The sequence below is a fragment of the Lycorma delicatula genome, chromosome 4 (genome assembly GCF_047948215.1).
Source record: "Lycorma delicatula isolate Av1 chromosome 4, ASM4794821v1, whole genome shotgun sequence".
Lineage (NCBI taxonomy): Eukaryota > Metazoa > Arthropoda > Insecta > Hemiptera > Fulgoridae > Lycorma > Lycorma delicatula.
Window position 1 is genome coordinate 196,403,802 of NC_134458.1, and position 27,178 is coordinate 196,430,979.

The following is a 27,178-nucleotide window of genomic DNA, read 5'->3' on the forward strand; positions in this document are numbered from 1 at the left end:
TTGTATGATGGTCTTTGGTGATTCAGTGTAAAAATAAAGTTATTGCTCGTAGTAGTCTAGATTACTGTGTTATATGTCGTTTGATTCATTCATAACCATAAAATTTATGATAAAAACTCATTATTGTTCGCCCTGCTGCCTTTGCTTTTTTATTATGATACTATTAGCGGTAATTTTTTCTTTTTTTTGTTTTGTGTCATATACTTCTTGTTTTTTTTTTTTATGTAATAATTCTAATATATGTGGCATTCCATATTAAATGTGTGGAAATGCCACACGCTAAATAAGTTCTTATACATCCAGTGTATGTTCTAACACCTCTCATCTCAGCTGATTGTTAGTTGGTGTATCGTTAAAGATGTACGTAATCAGGAAGAATTAGGTTATTTTGGTTATAACATTAGATGACTTATTTACTGGATAATATCGAAGCGAGTGTTATGAACGGGAATGTATAAACAAAGTTCTTTTAGCAGTATGTATGAATTTCTAATTTACACGTATTGGTTTGATGAACCAAGTTTATACTAAACTCGTGTTGCATTCAATTTATATTCATTTATTTGTCACGTTATTATTGTGAAAAATGTACACTCTTTTGTATGGACTTTATAAATATATAATGCAAAAGGACGAGTATTGTGTTCTTATTCTTGGTTTGGATAATGCGGGAAAAACGGTTAGTATTAAAATTTTATTTGACCGATCTAACTGATTATTTCTAATTAAGTTACTTAATATATCTGTGTTTTAGTTTTAAAGGTATTGCTGCATATTGCTTTAAAAAAAGTAAGCGAAAAATTTCAGGTTCATTGATTATTGGTTGTACTTGCCTGCAACAAATCATCTAGAAGTTGTTTTGGAGAATTTTTTGAATTTTTGGTTTTTTAATTTAATATATTAAAAAAAAATTAATATCGTTGATTACTTTGCTCTCCAGTGATATTTAATAATTGATTACAGTGATTTATTTAATAATTGAATACAATTAGAAAAATATTGCAAATTTTTGGATGTCTTTTAAAGTTATGCATTTTTTTCATGCTATTTTATTTTTTACTTATTTGTAGACAATAGTTACCATAAAGTGCTCTGTTTAATGAAACCATTTGGTAAAAAATTTAACATTTTGTATTCTGAAAAGGATAAACCTTTCATCTAATTAACACATTAGCCAAGATGCTACTCTGTTCTCTGGAGAGAGGTTAGGGTTAAGGTTAGACTTCTGTGGAGTGAAGTTAGGGATAGATTACCAAGGTATAATACTTAATACTATCGTTAATTGGGTACAATGTAATAATAAAAAACCCAAGTTTTGGTGGATTTAGAGAGCATTGTTTTGATTCCTGTTTTTTTATTAAATGTATTTCTTTAATATTTTAATTAAGGATGCTTGTTTTATGTATAATAAAAACAAAAACACATCAAGAAAGTTGAAAGAATAAAATTTCTTTATTATTTTGCACTGGGATAATATGATTTGCTCATTATTTTGATTATGGGTAATGCAGTTTTGAATATACATAAAGAGCGTAGAATGGGATGTATAAAATATAGTTTACTTTTTCTTATTTCTTTATAGTACATTTTCTCTTGAAAAAAGTAATTTTGAGCAATTACTTGATCAACTTCAATTTTGTTCATACTTTAATACACCACAGTAGATGTATTTAGGATCAGGAAAGCACAAGATCTAAATGTCAGAAAGCAGGTTTCGACTGTGTTATGTCAAAGTCTGCACCTTGTTATCAGTACTCTAGTCAATTACCTATCAGTTTTATGAGTTATTGAGACCTGTTTAATGCTAATCTGTGGAGAGAGGTTAGGATTAAGGTTAGAGTTAAAGTTAAGAATAGACTTTTGTGGAGCAAGGTTAGGGAAAATTACGAAGTATAGCAATACTTAACACTATCTCATAGAACACTTGGTGAAATTTATGTTTAACCAAAAATGGCCACTATACAGATAGACTACACCACATGTTCTATGCTATTAGCCCTGTGCATGACAGATAATCACCTTACAAATCATGCTATCAGTCATCTTCAATGGTTGTCTTAATGACAATTAAGGTTAGTCTATGGTTTATTCCTCTCCAAAAAACTTTAACCTTAACTCTTACTTTTAATCCTAACCTTTCTTCATATATATTATTAACTTAATAGGTGACGCTATAACTCACAAAATGATTATTGATTTTTTTCATAAAATAATAATTTTTTTCAGTAAAAAATGTTGGTAGTTTGTAAAATTAAATACTAATATTTCTTATTTGCAGTAATTTGTTACAAATTTTAACTATCAAGTAGATTTTTTTCTCTTAGTTTACCTAAGATTTTTATTTTTAAAGTATTGTGGAATAAACTTCAAACTCTGTTAATGAGATCTTTCCCAAGTTTGTTTATTTTAGAAGAGGTAATTTTATAAAACGTATGCCTCAGTTATGTTTTTTGTTAATTCTTAACAGTATAAGATATTTAATTTACATTTATATGTGAATGAGATGAAATTAACGACATATAAATGAAAATGCAGGTGGTCATCATTAGCTAACCGCAGATCGATCAGTATGATTGATTGATTGATGTGAAGTTGTTTCTGATATCCTAGTAAATCAATGATAACAGTTTTGTGGTTATTATTTATTTATTTCCTTGGTATTTTTTTTTTTTTGTATGGTTTCACTTCTCTGATAAATGTAATTGGTGATTCTGAGCAATTTTTTTATCAACTTTAATTTTTTTCATACTTTAATAACCATAGTAGGTATGTTTAGAATCAGGTAAACACATTTAAATGTCCAAAAACAGGTTTGTACAGCAGGTGACATGCGCAAGGTCAAAGCCTTTGTTGCTTTATCCAACTAATGTATACTCTAGTCAATTATGTATCAGTTTTGTTAGTTATCAAGACTTGTTCAGATGTGATTCTAAGCCGTTATGTGTAGAGAAGTTAGGGTTAAGGTTAGACTTTTGTGGAGAGTGGTTGGGGATAAATTACCAAAGTATGGCAATATTTAACACCATCTCAAATTTTTATGTCTAAACAGAAATAATAGTTACTACAGTGAGATACTACACCACATGCGATGATCACCCTTCAGAGTGCAATCAGTCAACAGCTGTCTCCTAGTCCAACTGACCATTATTAAAGTTAGTTTACAGTTTATTCCTCTCCACAAAACTCTAATTTTAACCCTTTACCTCTCTTCACTGAACAAATTAACATCTCAACAGATCGCCATAACTCTCAAAACCGATTGCTAACTGACTAGAGTACTGATATTGCAGTGTGGACTTTGACCGTGCATGTGACCGACCCACTATCCAAACCTGCTTTCCATCATTTAGATTCTGTGTTTTCCTGATCCTAAGCATGTCTGTTATGATATGTTAAAATATGAAGAAAATTTAAGTTGATCAAGTAATTGCCCAGGATCACTGGTAAAACTGTTGCTAATTATCCTAATTTGATTTATATAATGCTAGATATACCGTTCTAATATGTTGCTTAGTTTTAATATAGCTAATACTACTTATTTTTACTTTCTGATATTCATTTATCTTGATATCTTTTTGATATTCAAAGTATTTCCACTCAAAAATTCAAGAAATTTAATTTAAAAAAACTTAGGGTGAAAAGATAATATACTACTGCATATCAGACAGGCTTGCCTTATGATATCATAAGACATGTCATATCATATGACATCATTGCTTATGGATATTAGCTATCACTAAATCATTTTTCTTTATTCATTTTCTTATTTTTATGAAGATGTAGATGCTGTTGAGTGTTTTTTTTTAAATTTAAGACCAGTCTCATACAAGAACCATTTTTCTGGGTTTAAGAAGCATCTTTCTAATAAATATTCAATAAAGATAACTTTTTATCTTAAAAAAAACTAATTTATCTTAAAAACTTATTTCATAAAATACTAATAAAACTGATATATATAATATTTTTTACTTAAATTTTCATCAAATTGCATGTTATTAAGTGTTTGTAGTTGTTTACAATTTAGAGCCAACTTTTAAAAATTTGAAATTTAAAGAAATAAATAATTATTATATCATTTTTCTTTAGTTTTATTTATTTTTATTAACATTTTTAATTAAATCACTTATTTTTTTAATTTCAGACTGAATTGCAAGAAAAATAAATTAATGAAATTTCATAATTTAGGTGTCCAAGCAAAACATTCTTTCAATACAACTGTCTGAAAAATAATGCAATATCATACCTTGAATAAGGTGATAGAAAGAGATTTCATAGCCTTTATTACTTAAAAATGCAGCTTGTCCTATTGAAAGGATAATAGTGAGAATTGAGAATTGCACTGATCCCCTTTTCATAGTTAGCCAAACCCACTATCCAAATTCCATTTCGCTGCATATTACTAAAACTATAAGAACATTTTGCTCTACCTCTAACAACACTAATTTTTCAATAAAATAGAAAATACTAGGCATTATATTTATTATTTAAGGTACATGAACTAATGTGTTACATTAGTAAAATAAAATTGTGAACATTTGAAGAAAATTTAAAGAAACAGTTTTAAAATACAATTGTTCAGTACTTGATAACTGACTGCATTTACTGTAATACATTTTTATTTATTAATGATACTATGATCAAACTAATACTGTTATTAGCACAAGCATAAAGACCTTTGCTTAAAAACCTGTACGTAAATGTCTTTGGGTGAAGTTTGGGTTTGTAGCTGGATCCTTTCTCCCTCTTAATATACATTACTGATTAATGATTGGTGCTCAAGCCAGATTTTTACTCCAGAATAATCTTGTAGCTCTCTCATATTGTTCTGGTTTAAAGCATTATTCAGTGTAGTTTGCTACCAGAAAAATCCAGTAAATTAAAAATTTTATGTTAATTTTTATTATTTTCATGATGAAAAATTTTTATTTACTTTGTAATATAATTTCTTTATTATATTTTGTTTATTTTAAAGACATATTTAGAAGCAGCCAAAACCAAATTTACCAAGAATTATAAAGGTATGAATCCTAGCAAAATAACAACTACTGTTGGACTTAATATTGGAAAGATCGATGTTGCGGGTATTCGTTTAAACTTTTGGGATTTAGGAGGACAAGAAGAATTACAGTCGTTATGGGATAAGGTATTCATAATTTTATTGTTCTTATTTTTATATTACAACGAAGTTGTAGTGGTAACTACCAATTTTTCACCATTTCCATTGATGTTCAAATGCAAATGTCAGAGAATCTACACTTTTTACTACTTTTCATTAGCAAATGCTCTATGTCGGCCTATCCGTAATTGCTAATAGTCTTGACTGAATACAATATCATTATGTATCTGTATTGTTTTTGGTGTATGTTCATGTTTTGTTGAAAATGTTTTTGTTATAGTTATTTATGTTTAAAATAACCCCTCTCATTTATAAAATTCTCTTTGTGCGAGTTGTATTTAGTTATTATGCTTCACTATTATTTTATTCATAAAAATGCATGATGAATCTTTAAAAGAAATTAACATTGCATGCATATTATTGAACATTTAGATATTAAAAATAATTGAAATTTTCTAGACATTAGTGAAGATAACAGTTTTGTCTAATTAGAATTTGTTTGGCCTGTTCTGAACAAATTTAATGTGATTTACTGGATAACAGTAACAAATTTTATTCTAATATTAACAATAATGCTGTAAAAATTTCCTGCTGGAACAAAGTGATTTCAACAGGAAAATAAGAATTATGTAGATTTTTTTGTGTTGGTCCTGCTAAAATTTCCAAAAGTTTCCTGCTTTGTATTTTATTTTTTCCTTCAACTAAGCTGTGTAAAATATTGCATAAATTTCAATCAGAATCTTTTTTTATATGATATACACCAATCCTTTTTTTTATAACTTTTCAGTTTAATTCTAAAGTCAGATTTTTATTTCTGTATATTTTAATTTCTATCTTTGAACTTTCTCAGTTCTAACAGTAATGATCTATTTGCATAATTGTTATACACCGTGACCATATAGACAATTTCTATATGAAGAAATAAACATGAATTGTTTTTATTCATTTAATATTTTCACGCATAAAACTTACCTTAAATTACATCTGTATATGTGCTCCTACATTTTCCACCTACAGTTGTATCAATCAGCAAGTACATTTCCTTGTGAATTATATACTGTAACTTGTAAAAACAGTCTGACAGCAGCTTTTAGCTCATTTACATACCTTAGTCGCAAATGGGAGTTTTTCTTTGATTATTCCCCAAAGCTCTGAAGACCTTTTCCTCATTGAGGAGATTGTAAACAGGATTCCTCAATGATATTGGAGCTATTCAATCTATCATCTGTTAGGTGAAATGAGACATCCTGATCTCATCACCAATAACAGTCTTATCCAAGAAAGTTTTTCTGCACCTGTGAAATGTTGCTACAGAAAACATCAGTACTGATATTTTATGTTAATCAGGTACTGTAGAATCTGTTATGTAAAAATTGTATTGTATCTCAGACTTTTCGATATATTTTCACTGAGCAAAGAACAAGAAAATTTGAGGAAAATTATGCTACTCCAAAGTTATGTGTCTGTTTCTCAAAATTTTATCATTAATTGCAGCACCCTTTAAGTCTTCTGTGACAACTGGTGTACGTCCTCTTGATCTTGATCATGAAGATTGTTTGTCAAAACATTACTGGTTTGTTATTGCATCACCACTTTTTCCTCTTTTTTTTAATGCAACTTCTTTGTTAAAAACAACATATTAAACATATTATTACGATATATTAAACAAAAAATATGTCTGTTAGTGAGCAAAGGTTGTTTGATTGGATTATATTGACTGTGTACTGACGAATCGTACTTTTATCAACATAATCTTCGCTCACTAACCTCGTGTAAATTAGACAATGTTAGCCGGCCTAGATTATGTTTATATTTGTTTGATTAGTCAGTAAACAGAGTCAACATAATCTCAAGGTCTGTTCAGAAATTAACTAAATATTTTTAATTAAGTACCAATGGAGATATTTAGTGATGTGTGGTTGGCAGTATTGTGTTCCACATAATCTCCTCTGTAACATGTTCTTGGATTTTTGATATCTCATTTAGTTTTCATGTTACTGTTATTTGAGTGCAATGCAACTGCTTAAGTGTTAGTAGCGTTTTTGTAACATGCTGTTTTCAGGACCAATGATACAGTGTAAAATTTTGTGTGAAACTGTGGAAACCTTTTACAAAAACATTTCAATTTTTGAAACAAGCTTATAGAGATGATGCTCTGGGTCGTACGCAATGTTACGAATGGTTTTCATGATTTAAAAGTGGTCGTCAGTCAACCGAAGTTGACCCTCGACCAGGAAGGCCTTTGACTTCAACTGATGACACCCATGTTCAGAAATTCAATGACCTGGTGCATGCAAATCGCTGATTGACAGTCGGAGAACTTGCAGAAGAGGTTAGCATCTTGATTGGATCATACCATGACATTTTAACTGAAAAATTGCAGCAAAGTTTGTTCCTCGTTTCATGACTCAACAGCAGAATGAACATCAAGTGGAATGTTTGTCGGCAACTTGTGAACAAGCCAATTATGATGAAACATTCATGCAAAGGATAATAACAGAAGATGAAAGCTAGGTTTATGACTATGAGATTGAGGCAAAAGTTCAGTCATCACAATGGATTGGGAAAGAATCTCTATGCCCCTAGAAAGCATGTCATTCTTGATCCAATGTCAAAGTGATACTCTCTGTTTTTTTTTTATTTTAGTAGAATTGTTTATTTTTAATTGTTGCCTTGAGTTGAAACAGTGTACCATGCATACTATCAAGGCATTTTACAATGGTTACACGAAAAAATTTGCAAAAAGAGACCAGAGTTGTGGTGAGACAATTTGCAGTTCATTCATCATGACAATGCACCCGCCCACTCAGCTTTATCAGTTCATCAGTTTTGTGCAAAAAATCAGATGATTGCCCTCCCGCAGCCTCCTTACTTGCCAGAACTTGCTCCTTGTGATTTTTTCTTATTTCCAAAATTAAAATCAGTGATGATGCTGTTTTGAAACTATTGATAACATTAAAGCAAATTTGTCATGGACTTAAAAGCCATTACAAATGAAGCTATCCAGGACTGCTTCATTTAATGGAAACACTGCTGGGTAAAGTGTGTGTATAGGAGAGGAGTGTACTATGAAGGGGACGAGGACCAATAATCTGTAAAATTAATAATAAAGATTAAAAAAATAATTAGGTTATTTTTTGAACAGACTTCGTATATAAAAGCTTGTCTCATGACTATGACAAGCTTTGACAAACCTAGGATGACTATGTTGAAAAGTAAGTACGAGTGCTGTTTTTTTTTCAACCTGCAATCGTGCATCTAAGTAAATGAGAGAGATAGGCAGGAGCCAGGTCTGTTTGTTGTGTGATTGCACTGCCCCCCCCGCACCACAATCTTTGCCATTACCAGCTCCATTGTATCAATCTTAGCTGAGCTATGGGCAATTGAACATGGCCACTACAAAACACCTGGTTGAACGTGTTGCTGATTTTGTCCGCGACAAACGAAAGTTTATGATAAGTGAACTTTGCAGAAATCCCAGAAATTTCAAGGTTTTCTTTGTACACAATTGTGAATAAAGACCTACGATACCAGAAAGTGTGTGTGTGTGTGTTGGAACCCAAAAATATTGAGTGATGATCACAAAATGTAGTGATTGACATTAGTCATGTTCCTCATGTGTTACAATAATGAGCGAGAAGAGTTTTTAAAGTCTATCTTACTGATAATGAGACTTGGATCCTATATGACAATCCAGAGACCAAAGAACAGTCTAAGCAGTGAATGCATACTTCTTCTCCAAACAAGCCGAAAAAGTTCAAACAGACAGTGAGCGACAAGCAAACAATGGCTACAGTTTTTAGGAACCATAAAGGTGTCCTGTATGGTGGACTTTATAGAGCAGAGGACAACAATAACAAAGGAAGATTATTGTGAATCTTTAGATTGCCTCCGCAGAGTGACCAAGAACAAACAAAGAGGTATGCTCTTGCCAGGTGTGATTTTGATTCATGAAAATGCATGACTGCACTGTGCCAATGTGATGCAGGACCTCAGACAATTGAAGTGGGAAGTTTTCGGCCATCCACCGTATAGTTCAGACCTATCGCCTAGTGATTTTCTTCTCTTTTGAGAATTGAAGGCATGGCTTGGTGGACAACACTTCGCCACCAACAAACTTCTTTGAAGAAGGCATCAGAAAGCTGATGTCACAATACAAGTGCCTCAATCATTTTGGCGATTATGTAGAAAAATAAGTTAGATACTATCAACCTTTAGTAATACAATAATTTTGTTTTGTCATTGTGTCTTTTTTATAGCCCATTGGAGGTTGAAAAAAACAGCCCTTGTATATAGATTTATTCAGTGAATTATATTTTTCCATATGTTCGGTTAGGTTTTTAAATGATAATTCTTAAGATAACTTAAGTTACTGCATTACTTTTTAGCCCACTCTTGATGTTGAATAATGTTGAATAAGTGGAGAAAAGATTGAAAAAGTGTTTTGTGGTCTGTTCATTAGGAAGAATTACTTTATTATTCCTTTTATTTAATACTTTAAATTAATTAATCCAAAACAAAAATAGGTTTTAGTAATGCAGGATTAATATTGTAAGTAAAATTTCCTTCTATTATTTTTTTTAAACATTCAGAACATCATTGCCGAATTCTACATCTAACATTTTCTAGATTTGGGTTATGTTAATAAGTCATCATCAAGTGAGGGCATATTGTAAAAATTTATTATTGCTGAATTCATAATTAACATGTCCTTTTATGATAATAAATAAAAATAATTAGATTGGCTCAAGAAATGGCAAATATCTGTAAATAATTTTTACAGTTTTTGAATGAATTTATTTTGAATATTTAATTAATTTATTTATTTTGTTTTTAGTATTATGCAGAATCTCATGCACTGATATACATAGTAGATTCTTCAGATAGAGAGAGGATACCTGATTCTAAAGAGACTTTTGGTAATTATATATTAGTATTTTATTATTATAATATTTTATGGTGTTAAACTATCATCATACTCTTTTCATTTTTCCTGTGCTCCTTGATTAGAGGAATAAGTTTTTTTTATTTTTATCAGCTTAAATAAATGGAATAAACATTGTTTCTAAATTTTAATCATCTAAACATTTTTAGATTTTTAGATAAAGTAGTAGATATTCTACTACTTTTATGTCATAATAGAAATCTCAGTTTAGCTTTTTCACATCTATTAGTTGATGAGATAAATATAAAAGATATTGTTAAGGAGAAGAATGTAAAGGATCAAGTGGAACCACACTGATGATATCAAATATTTAAAAAAATAGATCTGGATGACTTACTGCGATTAATAGAAGAATTAGAAGTGGTTGAAGGAATACCCGGAGGATGTGCAATGATGAGAAGGGTGGAGGAAGTTAAAGAAAGTATTGTGAGAAATAGATCATCTGGCAACAGGTAGAGGAGAGAGAGAAATGCTGGAAGACTAGAGAAGATGGAGAAGCTTTGTGTCTACCCAGACAATTGCTGCCAACAGGATAGTAGTTGCTGGAATAGGATTAGGATGTATAATTATATACATCTATGACTACTAAATCAATTTTATCATCCCATGAAAGTTGATCTTTTGACAATATGCCCTGCCCAAAAGTTTTAGCACTAAGGGCAACAGAAATACTATATCATTTATACAAATACTACCTTCATGACTGGCATTTACTTGATATTGAAATACTTTTGTCTTTGTTTAAAGTTAGGTGGTTGTAATCCATCCATTGATATTTTTTATTACTATTGACGAATTTTTCATGTTCAGTAATTTTCTGATATAGATACATTTGTATCATTTGCAAAGGGTAACGATGAATGATCTGATATTATTCTGAGAGGATCTGATGGTCTGGATTGGGTAGTGATTACGAAAGAGAAAAAAATATATAATACAGCACATCAACACTATTTAAAGATAGTTAAATTTATAATTATACCAGAAACGCAAGGAGTTTATGCGTCAACTATACTAAACTAAAGGAAAATAATACAATAAATAATATTTATGCTACAAGAACAGAAGACTAAACTGAGAATAATACAGTCTTTCTTTCTTTTTTCTGTTAAGCCTTTGGTAACTACCGTTTAGATAATTCTTCAGAGGATGAATGAGGATGATATGTATGAGTTTAAATGAAGTGTAGTCTTGTACATTCTCAGTTCGACCATTCCTGAGATGTGTGGTTAATTGAAACCCAACCACCAAAGAACACCGGTATCCACAATCTAGTATTCAAATCTGTGTAAAAATAACTGGCTTTACTAGGACTTGAATGCTGGAACTCTTGACTTCCAAATCAGCTGATTTGGGAAGACGCGTTCACCACTAGACCAACCCGATGGGTTGAGAATAATACAGTCTGCACTGAATAAACATTACATTCACAAATTAAAAAAAAATACAGGAATTCAACCACACAATTAACATATAGCACGATCAGTCTTACCGAGCACATCATTTTACTTATAAAATAATCTAATTTTAGTTTTTATATATTATATCCGACAATACAGAAACAGCCACGAACAGTAAGTAAAAAATTAAATAAAGTCTTTAGGTAACTTAAATCTTGTAAAGAACTTAACCTGACAATTTATTGATAACAAAAGAAAAATGTACACAACACAACCGAAGCTAACACACCCAACGCATGAAGAAAACTGCTCGACAAACAGCTGACATCATCATTCCCACACTCTGAACAGAATTGTAATAATAAATAATCTTGTGTTATGTTGATGATGTAATTTTTGTTAGTATGTTGTTAACACTGATTTGTTGACAAATTCTAGCCCGTTATTGCGAAATTGGCAAAACTGTGGTTTCTCGAACAACGTTGTGTCTGCGACCTTGACCAAAAACTGAACAGATATTTTGAGAAGGATCATTTATCTCAATTTTTATTATCTAAAAATTAGGAAATAGCTTTTTAATAAAAAAATTCCTTATAACCATGCTGAAGGTTAATTAACATATTTTGTTTTTAAAGATTTAAAAGTATACGTTGCATAATTTTTCAAATACTTTTTGTTTCAACCACAGATAATCAAGCCAGGTAAAAATATTCATCTCATCCATGGTAGCTGTCATCATCATCATCTATTTCTTGCTAGCTTTCCTTTGGTTCCTCATGATTCCTTCTTTGTGTGGTTTCATCATAATCATCTTAGTGTTCTCAAGAGGGCTTCTCCTCTATACTGTTACTCCTTAAGAATGACCACCTGCTAAATTTTATTCTTGATTATGATTAGGTATTTCATTCTTTTTTAACAGAACATGTCTGTCACTTCCACACACTAAGCTTAATTTCAGTGTTTTATATTCATAATTTAGTCTTGCGCAAGAATAATCTTGATGACATTACTCTTTAACCATACAGACTTCTGTCAGCGTGTCAAGTTTATGTGAGTTTCTTCATCTTCTCTATTTGTATTATTTGGTAGTACTCCTCGATGTATTAAATAATCCATTCTTTCCTGGAATAATTTGGTAATGTTTTCTTTTGAGTAATTTTAATGATGCTGCCTCTCTTCTAAAGTAAATAAGCTTTTATTTTACTTCTTTTCATTAACCAATGAACCAATTTGTTTTGCTTCTTTCATAAACATTCTGCCACTGACTTGATGTTCTTGAAGCTATTTGCTAATACTACTACATTATCTGCAAATGCCTAAATATTTAAGGATATTCCTATATTTATGTCCTCCTCTTATCTTCTGCAGCCGATAACCTTTTCACCTACAAGAAATATCAAAAAGAAAAGATATGATCCATACTCCTGTTGCTCCCCAATGCAACAGGGGTGTTTATGTCTTAAGTTTGTTGAAGATTACTCCTCTAGTTTCATTTAGGCTTTTACACTTAGATTTGCCAGTTTTATTGAAACCACATGTTTTTGTCACGCCTTTCCATAATTCTTCTTTATACTGTTGTAGACTTCATTAAAACCTATGAATACTCTGTTAAAATTCCTACCTTATTTCCAATGTTTAAAGTTGATTTCTTCAAGGTAAAGGAACTTCTCAGTGCTGGAGTGTCACATCTCTTCAGGTATCGTGCATGATATTCTCAGTTAATAAATTCTGTATAAACAATGGCATTTGAGACTTCTTTAAAAATTGAATATTGAAGTTAAATTTTGAAGTTTGAACTGAGTTAATGTTATCATTCAAAATATCAGGAAGGAATTTTCTCCTCTTGGTAAGTTTATGTTGCCTTTTCTTTCTCGCCATTCTTAGACTTCTATTATTTTTGTAACTTTCCTGTTAGTACTAGATATTGTCACCTGTTTGGTTCTATATGTTTTTTCTATACCATTATTTTATGCTGAAGAGAAAACCATTAACATTGTTCAATCAGTTTTAGTTTTAAATATAACCATACTAATATTAATAATGTTGTGATTATAGTATTTTTGCTATTTTGTTTTATATTAACATAAATTAGTTTTGTTTAATTACTATCAAAATTCTTTGACCTAATATCCTGCTCATCTTTTTTATTTTTCTTGCTCACTTTTTCTTAATGCACTTTATGTAAAGTTTTGATATTCACATTTTAATTCGAAGAGCGCCATGATTCTTATTTTTTTTATGAACTGTTCTGAGTAATCAAAAAATTTGATTAGGGAACAATTTTACAATACGTTACTATGATATATTTTTAATAAAAAGTGAAATTGTGGCGTTTAGAAATTATATCTAGAAAAGAAAAATTACATTTAGGAATTGCAGCCATAATTTTTCATTGTTTTCAACTGTACAATTCTAAAAATGTGGTTTGTACCGCTGTGCTGCTAGGCCTTTCAGAGCAACACTTTTTAAGTGTCACACTTAAAAATGTGTTTTTTAGGGATTGCTATTTTTTTTTTAGGAATCATTTCTTACTCTGGCCTTTCTACAGAAATTCCCTGCTATGGTAATACCTACAACATAGGTGTCTATTTCTACAGTCAGTAGCAAGCAGCTACTGGCTAGTTCTATTGTGTCTATTTCTACCACCAGTAGCAAGCAGCAGTACAATTGTTTTCAAAGTCGTGGGAGGATCAGACACTTAATAGAAAAGACTCTCATATTCCTGTGAAATGTTAGATTTCACAGGAATCTGTGGTATCAAATCGGTGGTATTGTAGATAGAAGGCATCTAGAAGAAAATTGTTTGCAGGAAGCCCTTTATAGACCTTACATCCTTTTCCTAAGTCCATGAAATAAATTATTCATAATTTTCTAATTTCATGTTATGTTCAACTTGATAATCTGCAAGTTATAATTAAGAAGTTCTGTTCTTTGGCAAATTAATACACATTTTTTGTGTTTATCAATTTTTATTTTTTTATTTTTATGTTATGTAATTTTTAAAATTCAGTTTTATTTAAGTGAACAAGAGGTGATAGAAGTGCTTTTAAAAACATGTTATTCATAAAAAATGCAGATCAACTTAATTATAAATTTTTCTTTTACTGTACTGCTTAGTTGGATTCAGTAATTTATACGTCATAATCTGCATACGTGTATGTGTAAATCTGTGAGGTGAAGAATAATTTAGAGACCTGATGATAACCTTCATAATCCCAGAAGCATTTTACAAATATTAATTATTACCACCTGTAAGAATAAGTAAAGATATAACATTGATTATTTTGTTTACATTTTCTTTATTAACAGATAAGATGATATCTAGTGAGTGTTTAACTGGTGTCCCATTACTTGTTTTGGCTAATAAACAAGATATACCTGATTGTATGGGTGTTCGAGAAGTAAAACCGATATTTAATAAGAATGCACATTTAATTGGAAGAAGGGATTGTATGGTTATGCCTGTTTCTGCTCTTAATGGGTATGTGTTTGTTTTTCTTTACTTAAAACAATTAATATAGAACTTATTTATTAGGAGAACAATTTAGTGATAAAATTTGCATTTTATTTGATAAATAAGCTAACAAAATTAGGCATTTAGACCTACTAAATTTTATTTAAAATAAAAAAGAAAAACTGATAAAAACAGAAAAATACATGCAATTAGAAGTTTTGAAAATTTCATCCTAGCAGTGGAATATCGTAAATAAATTTTCAGTTTTTCTGACAAACTTTTTAAAATTAATTTATTTAAAATGTAATTAAAAGTTAAAGATTAAGGTGATAGAATGAAATGTTCTCCTGCAGTTACAGTCAGTTGGTAGATAATGAAATAATTGTTATAGTACTATATTTAAATTTATTTAAAAAAAAATATAAATACATTTTTTAGTAACTTAAGTTAAAATTATAATTTCTTTAAACAGTCATTGTTTTCAAATTACTAGTTCATTAACTATATTTTTATTGCAGTTTTTTTATTATGTGTATTGTTTCAAGTGAGATGTTACTTAAATTTGTTACTATTGATTTCTAAAAGGACTTGTTTTTCCGGGTTGAAAATATATGTTTCCTCAATGTAAATTTTTTTATTGCATTTATATACGAGGGTGAATCAAATATAAACCGGAATTTTTGTTATATTATTTATTGAAGGATAATAAAATACATACAATATTATTTCTCTACATAATTTCCTCTTTTGGAAACACATTTTTCCTAGAGGATAGGTAGCTTTTTGATCCCACTATCGTAAAATGAAGGTGGGCATGATGTCAATCAGTTGCACACAAATGATTCAACAGCAGCATCATCATTTTCAAATTTCTATTCTCCAATTGCTTCTTTTAATGACCAAAACAAATGATAATCACAGGGCGATAAGTCCGGACTATAGGGAGGATGCTCTGATGTAGTCCAGAATAAGGATGCAATTTTTTCTTGAGTTTGAGCTGTGGTATTGGGCCGAGTGTTGTGAAGCAAAATGATGTCTCAGATTGGAAATTGATGTCTTTCTTGATGATAAGTAAATTTTGCATCGTCTAAAGGTTGGCAGTATTATACAGCATTCACTGAACACTGTTCACGGAGAAGATCAACATGCAAAATTCCTTTGAAATCAAAAAAATACTGTGGCTGGAACCTTTCCAGTGGACAGTTGAGTTTTGGCTTTAATGGGTGCAGTTTCTCCCCTTTTTTGCCACTCCATACTTACTTGTTTTGAATTCTGGGGTGTAATGGTGCACCCAAGTTTCATTGCAAGTCATGATTTGAGGCAAAAAAAACTCTCCTTCAGCTTGATAATGACTTGACAACTGCAGGTACACCTCTAGCCGATAGAGTGTTTGATCTTTGGTGAGAATGCGAGGGACCCATCTTGCTGCTGGTTTTTTAAATCCAAGATTACCAGTAGTGATTGCCTAAGCACTGCCGTAGCTTATTCCAATCTCAGAAGTGATTTCTGCAATTGTTATTTGACGGTCATCCTTGATAAGGCGATGAACGTTTTCAGCAGTAGCACTTATCCTTGGCCGGTGTTGGTGACCTTCATTTTTAACTAATTTTCATCCTTCCAAAAACTGCTGATGCCAATAAGAGTGTTTGTACCACTTTAGTCTTTTTAAGTGTGTTATCCTCGAACTGTGCCTGAAGTCTTCTCAAAATTTCAGATGGTTTCACACCCTCTTATGTGAGAAATTTAATAATAATATGTTGCACAATGTGTGGCGATACTCCTGCTATGACATTGTGATACTGACTAGAAAAAAGTAGCGAGCTAGCTTTCTAAGAGTGGAATCCTCTCCATGCATCCCTGCATACAACACTGTTTAGAAGCCACACCCCTCTTAATTAGCTATACGCATCAACGACAACAAAAATTACGGTTTATATTTGATTCACCCTTTCATTTTTAAATTATTTTTATATAATTCAATAATCTATTTAGTGGTTTTATTCTGTATTTTAATTATAATAATAAATCTAATTTAAAAACAGAACAGGCGAGACAAAACTTATAACCTAAACTTTTCAGACTAATGAAAAATCATTTAGTCAACTGATTATTTTTAACTCTGTATGCCAGCTGTGGTAATTTTAAAGTTTTGTTTATATTGGCAGTCCTGAATATATATATGTATGTTTTTTTCACCTTGCTATATTTAATTTAATTTGTCATTTTATATTTATTCACATATATGTATATAATTACAGATGCAATTTACATATTTGTATGTAATGAATTTATTAAAACAAAAAGTATAAATGAATTATACATAATTATTCTATAATGTCAGATGTGTTTTTTGTGGTAAAAGTGTGATTTTTGTGCTATTTTATTGTTAAGAAGAAAAGCTAGAAAAGAATCATATATATGAAACAAATTGGGTGAAAACCTATTTCCAGTCTGTCTGGGTTTTCTACTAGACAGATTGGGTTAATTTTTTTTTTTTTATTCTGCTTAGAACGACTCACAGATATGTCATCAAGTGTCACGAACCACAAACTTGGGTATCCTCTGAGAATTCCTCAAAAAATCTTCATTTATTACTTAATTGATGAATTATCTGAGGTTATACTCATAGGAAAATCACTTAGAAGGTCTGTTGATGCTTGATAACATATCTCAGACCATACCAAGCATAACAAAAAAAAAAAAATTCAGCCCAATCTGCCCAGTAGAATGTCTGAACAGACTGGAAATAGGTTTTTAGCTAGTATTTTACCTGTTGTAGAAAAGGAAAGAGAAAAACAATGCTGTTGGGGTTGAGACATGTAAACGGAAAAGGTTTTTAGCTGATTCTTTTTAAAAAATATATCATTTGTAATAATAACATTGTAGAGCAGCTCAGGTCCACTAGATTGTTAGCCAGATAGGTTTTTTAAATATATAACATTACTTTGTAATAATAACACTGTGGAACAGCAGAGCTCCAATAGTAGTAATAATTATAGTAACTAGCAATACACAAATGGTAAACTATATCATGATCAAGTATTCTAATAAACAATACTATTAACATTGTAATAAAATAAACTTGTAAGTATAGGGAAAAGATAAATGTTATCAATATAATAATTAGATTCATTATGTGGATGATATTCTTGTTGCATTTAATATTATGTTCGTTATGTAGAAACTAAAGATCATGAATGTCAAAACATGCTAAATAAGTAATCAATCTAACATACTAAAAATTTGTTTTACTGCTGAAACATGTTAAAACAAACGAATATTTTTACATTAACTTAAAGTAAACAATAATAATAAAATTAAAACTGATGTTTGTCATAACTTAACTTGTAATATTACTGTACATAATAATTATCACCATCCGTTAACATACACAATACTTGTTTAACATGATAGATTAAACCATAATTCACATCCAAAGATATAAAAAAGTTTGACAAATTTGTTATAGACCAATTGATACTATTAACATTGTAATAAAATTACAATGATTAATGTATTGATTAATGATTCAATAATTTTTTTTTAAATTGAATGAATTCCAAAAAAAGGTTAATTAAAAAAAATTGCTTTGAAAAGGAAAATCATTTTTCCACTCTATCTTCAATACAATCTATGGAACTTTTTTTTTAAGTTGGCACCAAATTTTGAATGGATTATGAGTACATGAGATACAGATTACAAAATTTGTACTTGGTGCTGACTTCAAAAAAATTAATTTCAAAGATTGTATTGAGGGTGGCAGTGATGTAGAGTCAATAAGATTTTTAGTTTCTGAAGGTGTAAAACTAACTAAAATTCACTTATGGATGTTAAAACAGTTTGTTTAAAGGTATATTAACTGTTAACATTTTTATAAGTGAATTGAACAGTTTAAATTGGACAGAACAAGTGTAACCAATTTTTGTTGTAGCAGAAGTTTCAACCGATGTATTTGCAAAATTGCATTAATGATCTTATTCACAAGAACATGCATAAAAATTTATGAAATGTGTAATGCGAGCATCATTCCATTACTGATAATCAGCTGAATTATCATAAAAGGTGTTCGAGATGGGCTCTGAGTATTCGACTCAAAATCACGAAGACACTTCATTCACATTTGTGAAGAACTTAAACAACAGTTTTTAATGGAAAGTAATGTTTTTTAGATTGCATAACAACTTGTGATAATCTTGTAGTCATCATTTTGAACCAGAATCATCCAAATTCATCCACCAGGGAAAAATTCAGAACTTACAAGTTAGTTGGTAAAATAATGCAGATGGTGTTTTGGGATTATAAAGGTATTGCGGTTATTTGAAAGAATAACATAAAATCAACAGTGAGTGCTGTATTGACATGCCAGAAAATAAAGTGAAATCTGTAATAAGGAGGAAATATCTGGCTCTCTCAAAAGGCATAATTTTTCCTTGATCTTGCATACCCCGATACCGCTCAAGACACAGAAAGCTATTCCCACGTATTAAAACTTAGGTCTGGAGATGTTGCCAAATCCATACTTGCAATCTTGCAAAAGATGCTAATCTTTCACCGTCACCTTTTTTTGTTGACCTCAAACTTTTTTACATGACATCACGTTTGACAGTAATAAGCAGGTCATCAATGTGGTACAACACTGTCTCAAACACAAGGTAAACAAAAGACATTGATTGTATCGTATAAGTACAGAAAGTTGCATAAAAACTTTGGTCTTTTTGGGTATTTGGTCAACTTTGGCTTTTTTTTTTACTAGCATTGCTGTTAGGATTCTTTATCACTGGAATAAGAAAGCCCAAAAAGATGGAATAAGTGCCTAAATGTAGCCTACCAAAAACCAGGCTATATTTAGGCTGCTGTAGCCTGTCAGTCATTTGTCTTGCTGAATATATATACAGGTGTATCACAAAGTTCTCGTGGTACTTTCATAATCTATTTTACTTGTGAGAATAATGGAAAAAGTTCACATAAACATATGCCTTAAAGTGCTTCATTTGCGAGTTACTAGTGAAATATTTTGTTTGGATTTAGCTACCCCGGTGAAATGAAGTCATATTAAAATTTATAGAACATTATTAAGGAACAGAATTTTTATTTTATAATTGTGTAATTTCCAGGTTTTTTAAATTTTTTAACAGTAAATTTTGTTTTTACAAATTTTTCACATCACCAAAAAAGAATCTGGTTTTTCCTTACATTAAATAAGCAATTTTCTTATAAATGTAGTAATGTACTGTTTCTAAATAAAACTCAATTTTTTCTAACATTTCTTTGTTTTATTCAACTTATCTTACACCATTTTTTCAGAATTAAATTCTCTACAAGTTTTGTTTAAAAGTTTTACATGTTTAATACCTATTTAACAAAGTTATTTTACTTAAAACATAAAAAATAGAGGTTTTTACCCATATCTATTGGTTTTCACCCCAAATTTCTCAAAAACTACTGCAGATATGGATGGTTCTGGGACCTATTTTATTTGATTTCCAGGTCAAAAACCATAAGAAATCACTAATTCAATCTCTTAATTAGTGTCCTAAAAATTCCAGTACAACCTCATTTCACCAGGGTAGCAGAAATTCAAGCAAAATCTTTCACTATCTGTAAATCACAAATGAAACATTTTAGGACATAGGTTTGTAAGAACTTTTTCCATTATTTTCAAGAGTAGAATAGGTTTTAAAAGTCCCGGAAGAACTTTGTGATATACATCTTGTGACGTTACTGGTCGCCACACCACCCCCTCCATTTCGAGCCCCGAGGGGCTTTACCAGAGGTCGTCTTTGGACCCTCTAACTGATTATATCTCACAGTCATCAGCCAGGCATTGGTTGGGATGCCACCGATGTAAATGCCTCTGCAGACATTTGCATCAGTAAATTACAAATCTAATTTTGCCTTCACATAGGCCTCAAATGGACATCTTCACATCCAATCTAACATGATTCCCTCAAACTAACTACCGAAACCGTAGAAGTGTGAAACCCCCCCCCCCATGTAGTCCTTATTTGACAGCACCATTCATGACTGTGTATGCCTCAGAAAACTAATGAGTTGAAAGTTAAATCAGTGCTACACTCATACCAATCAAAATTATGTTTTACGCAACATAGAAATTCAGACCTACACCCAAACAAGTTGACCAATTTAAGTCACCTAACAAGGGGAACGTAACCTCATTCCGGTCCGTGCAGGAGCCGGGGACAAACCCCCGCATCACCACCCGGTCCCATCATGGAGTCTCACGTGGCATTAACAAGTCACAACCAGGACCACCACCAGCGGAGCAAAGCCACGCCCCCGGTTCCATGGGATACCATACCCCAGCAGCGTGGCCATCCCTGTCAACAGGAGCCCCAAATTGAATCACAAACAATACCAATATAACTGTGGCATGATAAACCTACCTCCAACTAATCCAATGCCTAGGCTGGAATCCTAGCCACCCGGGATCCTACCACAATCAAATAGCTCGATTAAATTCCCTCTGCACACATACACATCGCAAGGGCGCGAAGAAAGCTATAGACCACGTCTTGCAGATTATCCAGTTAATACGGTGATCCAAAAAGGAATGTGTTCTCTCAATTTCCCTAAATGCTCTTGAACGTTCGACCTCATATCGGGGACAGACGTAGAGGATGTGGTCCATTATATCATCAGTCCTACAATCTGGGCATTGATTCGAATCCACCAAACGAAACCTAGCCAAACTTGCCCGAAAGCTGCCATGGCCTGAGAGAAACTGTGTAATATACCGATTGGGGGAAACCCATCTAATCTCACCTACATCAGACACTATAGGAAATATTTCATGCTTGTAGTAATCTGAGAGGGATTCGTCCCACCTTACCTGACAAGACACAAGGCCCCATTCTTCAACATTCTGGTTTTGTTCTGATGTTAATAGGTTACCTTGGAAATTTTGCGTTCCTTATGCTCATTAGCCAAGATATCTATTGGTTTGACTCTGGCTATAACACAGACTACCTCCTGTGAGATTGCTCTATAATTGCTTATAACAGCCAGCAAGAGGAGTCGCTGGGCCCACAGAAAAATGCCCGCGTAACACCTAAAAGCCAAGCGGTAAGCCCAGACAGATGCAGCATATAGCATAATAGCTTTGCTGACACCTTTGTAAAGGATATGCATGGTATGGTAATTCAACCCCCAATTGGGATGAATGACTATGGATTCCATAAAAAAGCATCAGCGGCCTTTTTTGTTGCATACTGCAGGTGTTCCTTGAACCTAAAATCTCATCTACGATAACATTCAGGTACTTTTGAGCCGAAATGTACTGAATGGGGAGACCAGCCATCCGAATTCGGATTCATTGGGAACCAGCCAATTGACCCTTAAGCAACATCATTGTGGATTTCTCTGTGCTGAAGATCATCTTTTGTTGGAGCATGAGCAGCTTGGAACTCTACCTTGTTATGCGAATCCTCTTCAATCAGTAGCAGTGCATTGTCAGCATAAGCGACGACACGACAACCGCATGGCAACCTTAAACGCAACATCAAATTGAATTCAATGATCCAAAGAAGGGGACTCAGAACACTGCCCTGAGGGCATCCTTTAGTTAAGGTCTTACGAAACTCCAAGCCGTCATCATGCAGGGAAAGAGTCCAATGGCTGAGATAACATGAGCACTTATAATTCATTTTGTGTACACTTACGCTTCTGCATCTGCAATAGGGCAGAGGACTACCAACAGTTATTAAATGCCCTGGATATGTCCAGAAAAATCCCTAATACATATTTACATGGACCAGAGAAAGCTATATCCATCACCTTTAGTATGGCATCCTCAGTGCTCTTGCCTGGTCGGAAACCATACTGGTTGTCCATTAGCAAATGGTCAGTGACCAATCTAACATTAATACGCAAACATTAGACCTTCTCAAAAACCTTGCCAATCACAGGCAAGAGCGTTAGTGTACGGTAAGAAGAACTAACAGTAGGATCTTTGTCACCACATTTGAACAACAACACCAAGTCTCCAAGCTTCCAATAAGCCAGAAAGTGGTCGGTGAAGAGCAGCCTATTATATATTCTAGTTAGAGAACCAAGGATTACTGGAAGCGCTCAGACGAGGAGCTCCACTGTGATACAATCTAATCCGGGGGCCTTGTGCAATGCCGTACTGCAGATCACCTAACACACCTCTGCCTCAGTGATCTCTGAAGATTGTATGTCAGTCTCGAAAATCACAACTTCCTGCTTGACACGCCAGTGGTATGAAACCTCACCCATCATAGTGGCATCCGGGAGCAAATCATTCAGCAAAATATTAAGGACATGGCCCTTATTAATTACCACAATCTCCTCGCTGGTCAACAAAGCTGACAAGAGGACATCTTTCTTGCGCTTATGCCCAAGGGCTTTATACACAACGCCCCAAGGGTCTCTATTCCCTTGCTCCTGAACAAAGGAACGTCAGGAATTACACTTGGAATTAATGAAATGAAAGCACCTAGCCCTCCTTCTGTGGTAATTCGTAGTTAGCGGTGCCACCACCGCAAAAGTGAAATTTTCTGCCAGGACATCTGGCAGGCCGTCAAGGTCTCGAGAAAAAATCTTCAGTCTTTACTCCAAGCAAGAGGAAAATTTCGGCCAGTGTGCCTTCCTATGCAGGAAGTGCCCGTGGTAAATAGGAAACTGTTCCTCATGGCCATCGTGCAGCTCATCCACTATTTCAAAAAGTATCAACTGATGATAGAGATCATCAGTTTATGATGAGATCATCAGATCTGATGATAGAGATCATCAGATCTGATGATAGAGATCATCAGATCTGATGATAGAGATCATCACGACTGTTCTAGAGAGAACAGTCGTCTCACCCACTAGTGAAGGATCCTGCCAGGGATGTCCCTACCAATGGTGATGTCAGTATTTGTACCTGAAAAGGCCCTTTGTCTGTCAGCCATACCGACGTAAATGGTCAACTGGTCTGCAATATTAAAGACCTCAAAATTATACTGCGGGATGAAACTATCAATTAAGCCACCACCATGATCAGTGTGCCAGAGAAGTGTCTCCGCATTAACATTGGCACCAATAAGAATTGGACCATTACCTACAGTATGAAGGATCCTATCCCATCTCGCTAGATGTTCCTCAGTGGGATCCTTGTATTGGAAATATGAACTAACAACTGTAAGGTTCTGTCCACAAATGGCAAATCTGACCACAATATGATGCGCATCAGAAACCTGCCGTATTAAGACATTATCAGGCGACTTCCTGCACAGAATAGCAGACATACAGGTATGCCCTACACAAAACTTTTTCCAGCTATGAAAGCCTGGCAGATTACCCCTAATTACATAATGGGTGCTGCAGAAGGACAGCATCGAGGCTCTGTCTCTCTACAATTTCATCTAACTCAACCTAGACTACATAAGCACCCTGGGATTAAGTTAACCAAATCTAACCATGTAAGGAGTTAAAGTACAGCTCAACAGCACTTATGTAACAGCCACACTCCTTATTAACAACTGGGTGCTCATGATTCTTATGCAATCTCTTACAGTTAGCACAGGTCGGAGCCTTGGACCTACATGAACAATCATCACACTTGCGGCCCTCCTCACCACAATGGGCACATACCGAGACAAACTTACAAAATTTAGCCATGTGACCATATCTGCAGCACTTGAAACATCTTTGGACAGCCACGTACTCTCTTACTTGGCAGGACCCGAAATCGATAAACAGTCTGCCTGTGGACATAAATTTTTGAAAGAGACCAGAACCCACTTCAAAGACTCCGTCATATTTCTAGATATCACGCCTACCCGTCTTAAAAACCAGCCTGCAGTCTTGCTGGAAGATGGATTCATTCAAATCAATGTTTTGTTCCCTAATGAAGGAGGGTAAGACATCCTCATTGGTAAGGCTACAGTCATTATCATAGACTGTATAATGTGGGGCCTACGTGGTCCCTTCTGGTCTCTTTTTACATTCAGTCACTTAACCGCAGTGGAATCTTTAATTGCCTGAATGGTCTCAGTATTGTCTGCTAGTACAACTAATCTCTTGTTGGTCTCTTTGTTGTTTCTGATTTTAAGCCCCTTCTGGTCACCCTGAAGAGCAACCTGGAGGTCTTCAGCTGACTGCTGGAGACAGTCGAGCCCTCTCCTCTGCTGACAAATGCTAGCTCAGGTCTCTTGGACTGGCTGGTTTTGCATCTGCTCTTAACCACCTCAGCAGCATACCTACACAGCTGCATCAGGGCTGGGGCCAGTTTCTGAACTGCTGTTACTCTCTTAGGCTTTGAGGCAAATTTTTCAAAACCCTCCAGGAGAGCTGTGAAAGCTGCTTGGAAGAATTTTAGATGAGGCAGTAATCTCCCCTTGGTAGCTGCATTTGTACTAGGGGTTTGTTAGATAGGAAAACAAGCCATCTAGTTCCGCCAAAACATCACAGGCCAATGGGGCAGAGCTGCCAGGCTTGCGAAAACTCTTCAGTGAGTGGGTTCATATCCTCCCGGGAGGTCACCAATGTATCACTTCTGAATCATCATTCTAAGAACCAGTATTTTAGGAGGTCGAAGAAAAAGCTCCGGCCCCCTCCTCCAGCTAGGGTTTTTACCTATCTCTCTAAAATTGGTCATGGTTGGAGATTCCCTGACCTAACAGTATATGAACAAAGTGCTTGCTGTTTTCCTTCTATCCAGAGATATTGGGCACAAGCCCACAGAGAGCCACAGGCAGCTGGAGATCTTCTGTATTCTCCTGTCAGTCTTTACACCTCTTTGCCGCTACTGGATCAAATGTGTGAAATCAAAGATCAATACGCAGTTACAGATTGTGGTCCCTGCTCTAAAAGAGCGCGAGCAGGACTAAGGGTAAAGGCCCCTTTGCTTGTAACAGGGACTTGCGACCAGGAGTCATTGCCACTCTTTTCGCCACACGGGTGCTCAAACAAATCATGTGCCAAATTACTCTGAATATCCATGAAATGGAAATGAATCATCTTAACAATAAAGGTGCAAAACCGTTGTAACAGTTTTCAGACAGCAGGATTGTGAAACTGGGAAAGGTACACACTCGATCACCAGCTCAAAAATAGCACTGAAAAAAACTATACAACGCAAATCTCTGCTCGTGAAAAGAAACCAGAGATTATATTCTTTGACAGTTTTTTGCAGGTGGAAAATATCACAAGGTGGTATAACAATGTGTGAACAAATCTAGATGCAATAACAGTTCACAAGCCTTTTGGGCCTTATGACTCACTATGCTCTTGGGAAGGTTAAATAAAATTTTAAAAATCTCTGTATTCTAATTTTAATTTTTCTATTTTATTAATTTTTTATATTATTATGAGTCATGTAACGTCAAAGAATAAATAACACGAAGACGAGGAATTTTAGGTTTAAATTTAACTTCCGAGTTTCAGAAGAAGGATAATGTAATGATGAACTGGAATAAAATAAATCATAATTTGATTAAGTTTACTAAGAATTTATCAGCATTAGCATAAAAAGGAAGTTATAACATGAGTCTGGATATATATGTGAGTGTTATGGAGGTTCACTGCTTTAGAATGCAAATTATCCACTGATTTGTTGAGTGATGTTGATAAAATTATCTAGAAGGTGCTATAATTCAGTTATAGTTTTAAATATTTCCTTGTGTAATTGTGATACACAAGCATGCTAATAAATTAATTTGTATAATTTACTCTAATATGATGATATTTAATTAATATAATTAATTTTATTGTTTTCAGGGATGGTATCGATGAAGGGATTATGTGGTTAGTAGACTGTATTAAAAGAAATAGTGACATAAGACCACCAAGAGATCAAGATGAAACATAACATTGTGAAAATGTTTTCATTTATGTGTAATAATTCCATTTGATATCATAGTATCAATTATTAATATGGACTACATTTTGTAAATAAACTCATTCCTCTATCTGTGATACTATAATGTATTAATTTTGATTGTTACATTTTTTAATATTTTTTTCTTAATTGAGAGTTAAAACATTCAGTATATCCAAAATTAAAAAAATATATATATATTATTCTGTGTATAATATTTTGTCAATTGATCACAAAATATGTAATTAATAAAACTATTCTATTTTAGTCTAATATATAATCAAATTTATTTTAATTTGTTTTTTTTTCTCATTTTTATCTACACATTGTCATCTGTGTGAGAAACCTCATTTTTAACATTTTGTTTTATTTAAATAAATGAAATGCTAAAGAGAACCGTCTTTTTTAAGTTATATTTTTT

The 27,178-nt window shown here is 32.9% G+C and overlaps 1 protein-coding gene across 1 annotated transcript; it reads left to right on the forward strand.

Annotated features, from left to right (window-relative positions):
- Arfrp1 (ADP-ribosylation factor related protein 1) lies at window positions 1-27,052 on the forward strand. Its single transcript, XM_075364936.1, has 5 exons — window positions 1-679; window positions 4,973-5,143; window positions 9,954-10,035; window positions 14,771-14,942; window positions 26,658-27,052. The coding sequence occupies exons 1-5, from the start codon at window positions 587-589 to the stop codon at window positions 26,746-26,748; spliced, it is 609 nt and encodes a 202-aa protein (XP_075221051.1). The 5' UTR covers window positions 1-586; the 3' UTR covers window positions 26,749-27,052.
- Window positions 27,053-27,178: the final 126 nt, after the last annotated feature.

Excerpts from the sequence above, each read along its gene's own strand:
- Arfrp1 (XM_075364936.1), top strand. The coding sequence starts at position 587 with ATGTACACTCTTTTGTATGGACTTTATAAATATATAATGCAAAAGGAC. Across the intron at positions 10,036-14,770 it reads TGATTCTAAAGAGACTTTTG|ATAAGATGATATCTAGTGAG; the intron begins GTAATTATATAT and ends CTTTATTAACAG. Across the intron at positions 14,943-26,657 it reads CCTGTTTCTGCTCTTAATGG|GGATGGTATCGATGAAGGGA; the intron begins GTATGTGTTTGT and ends TATTGTTTTCAG.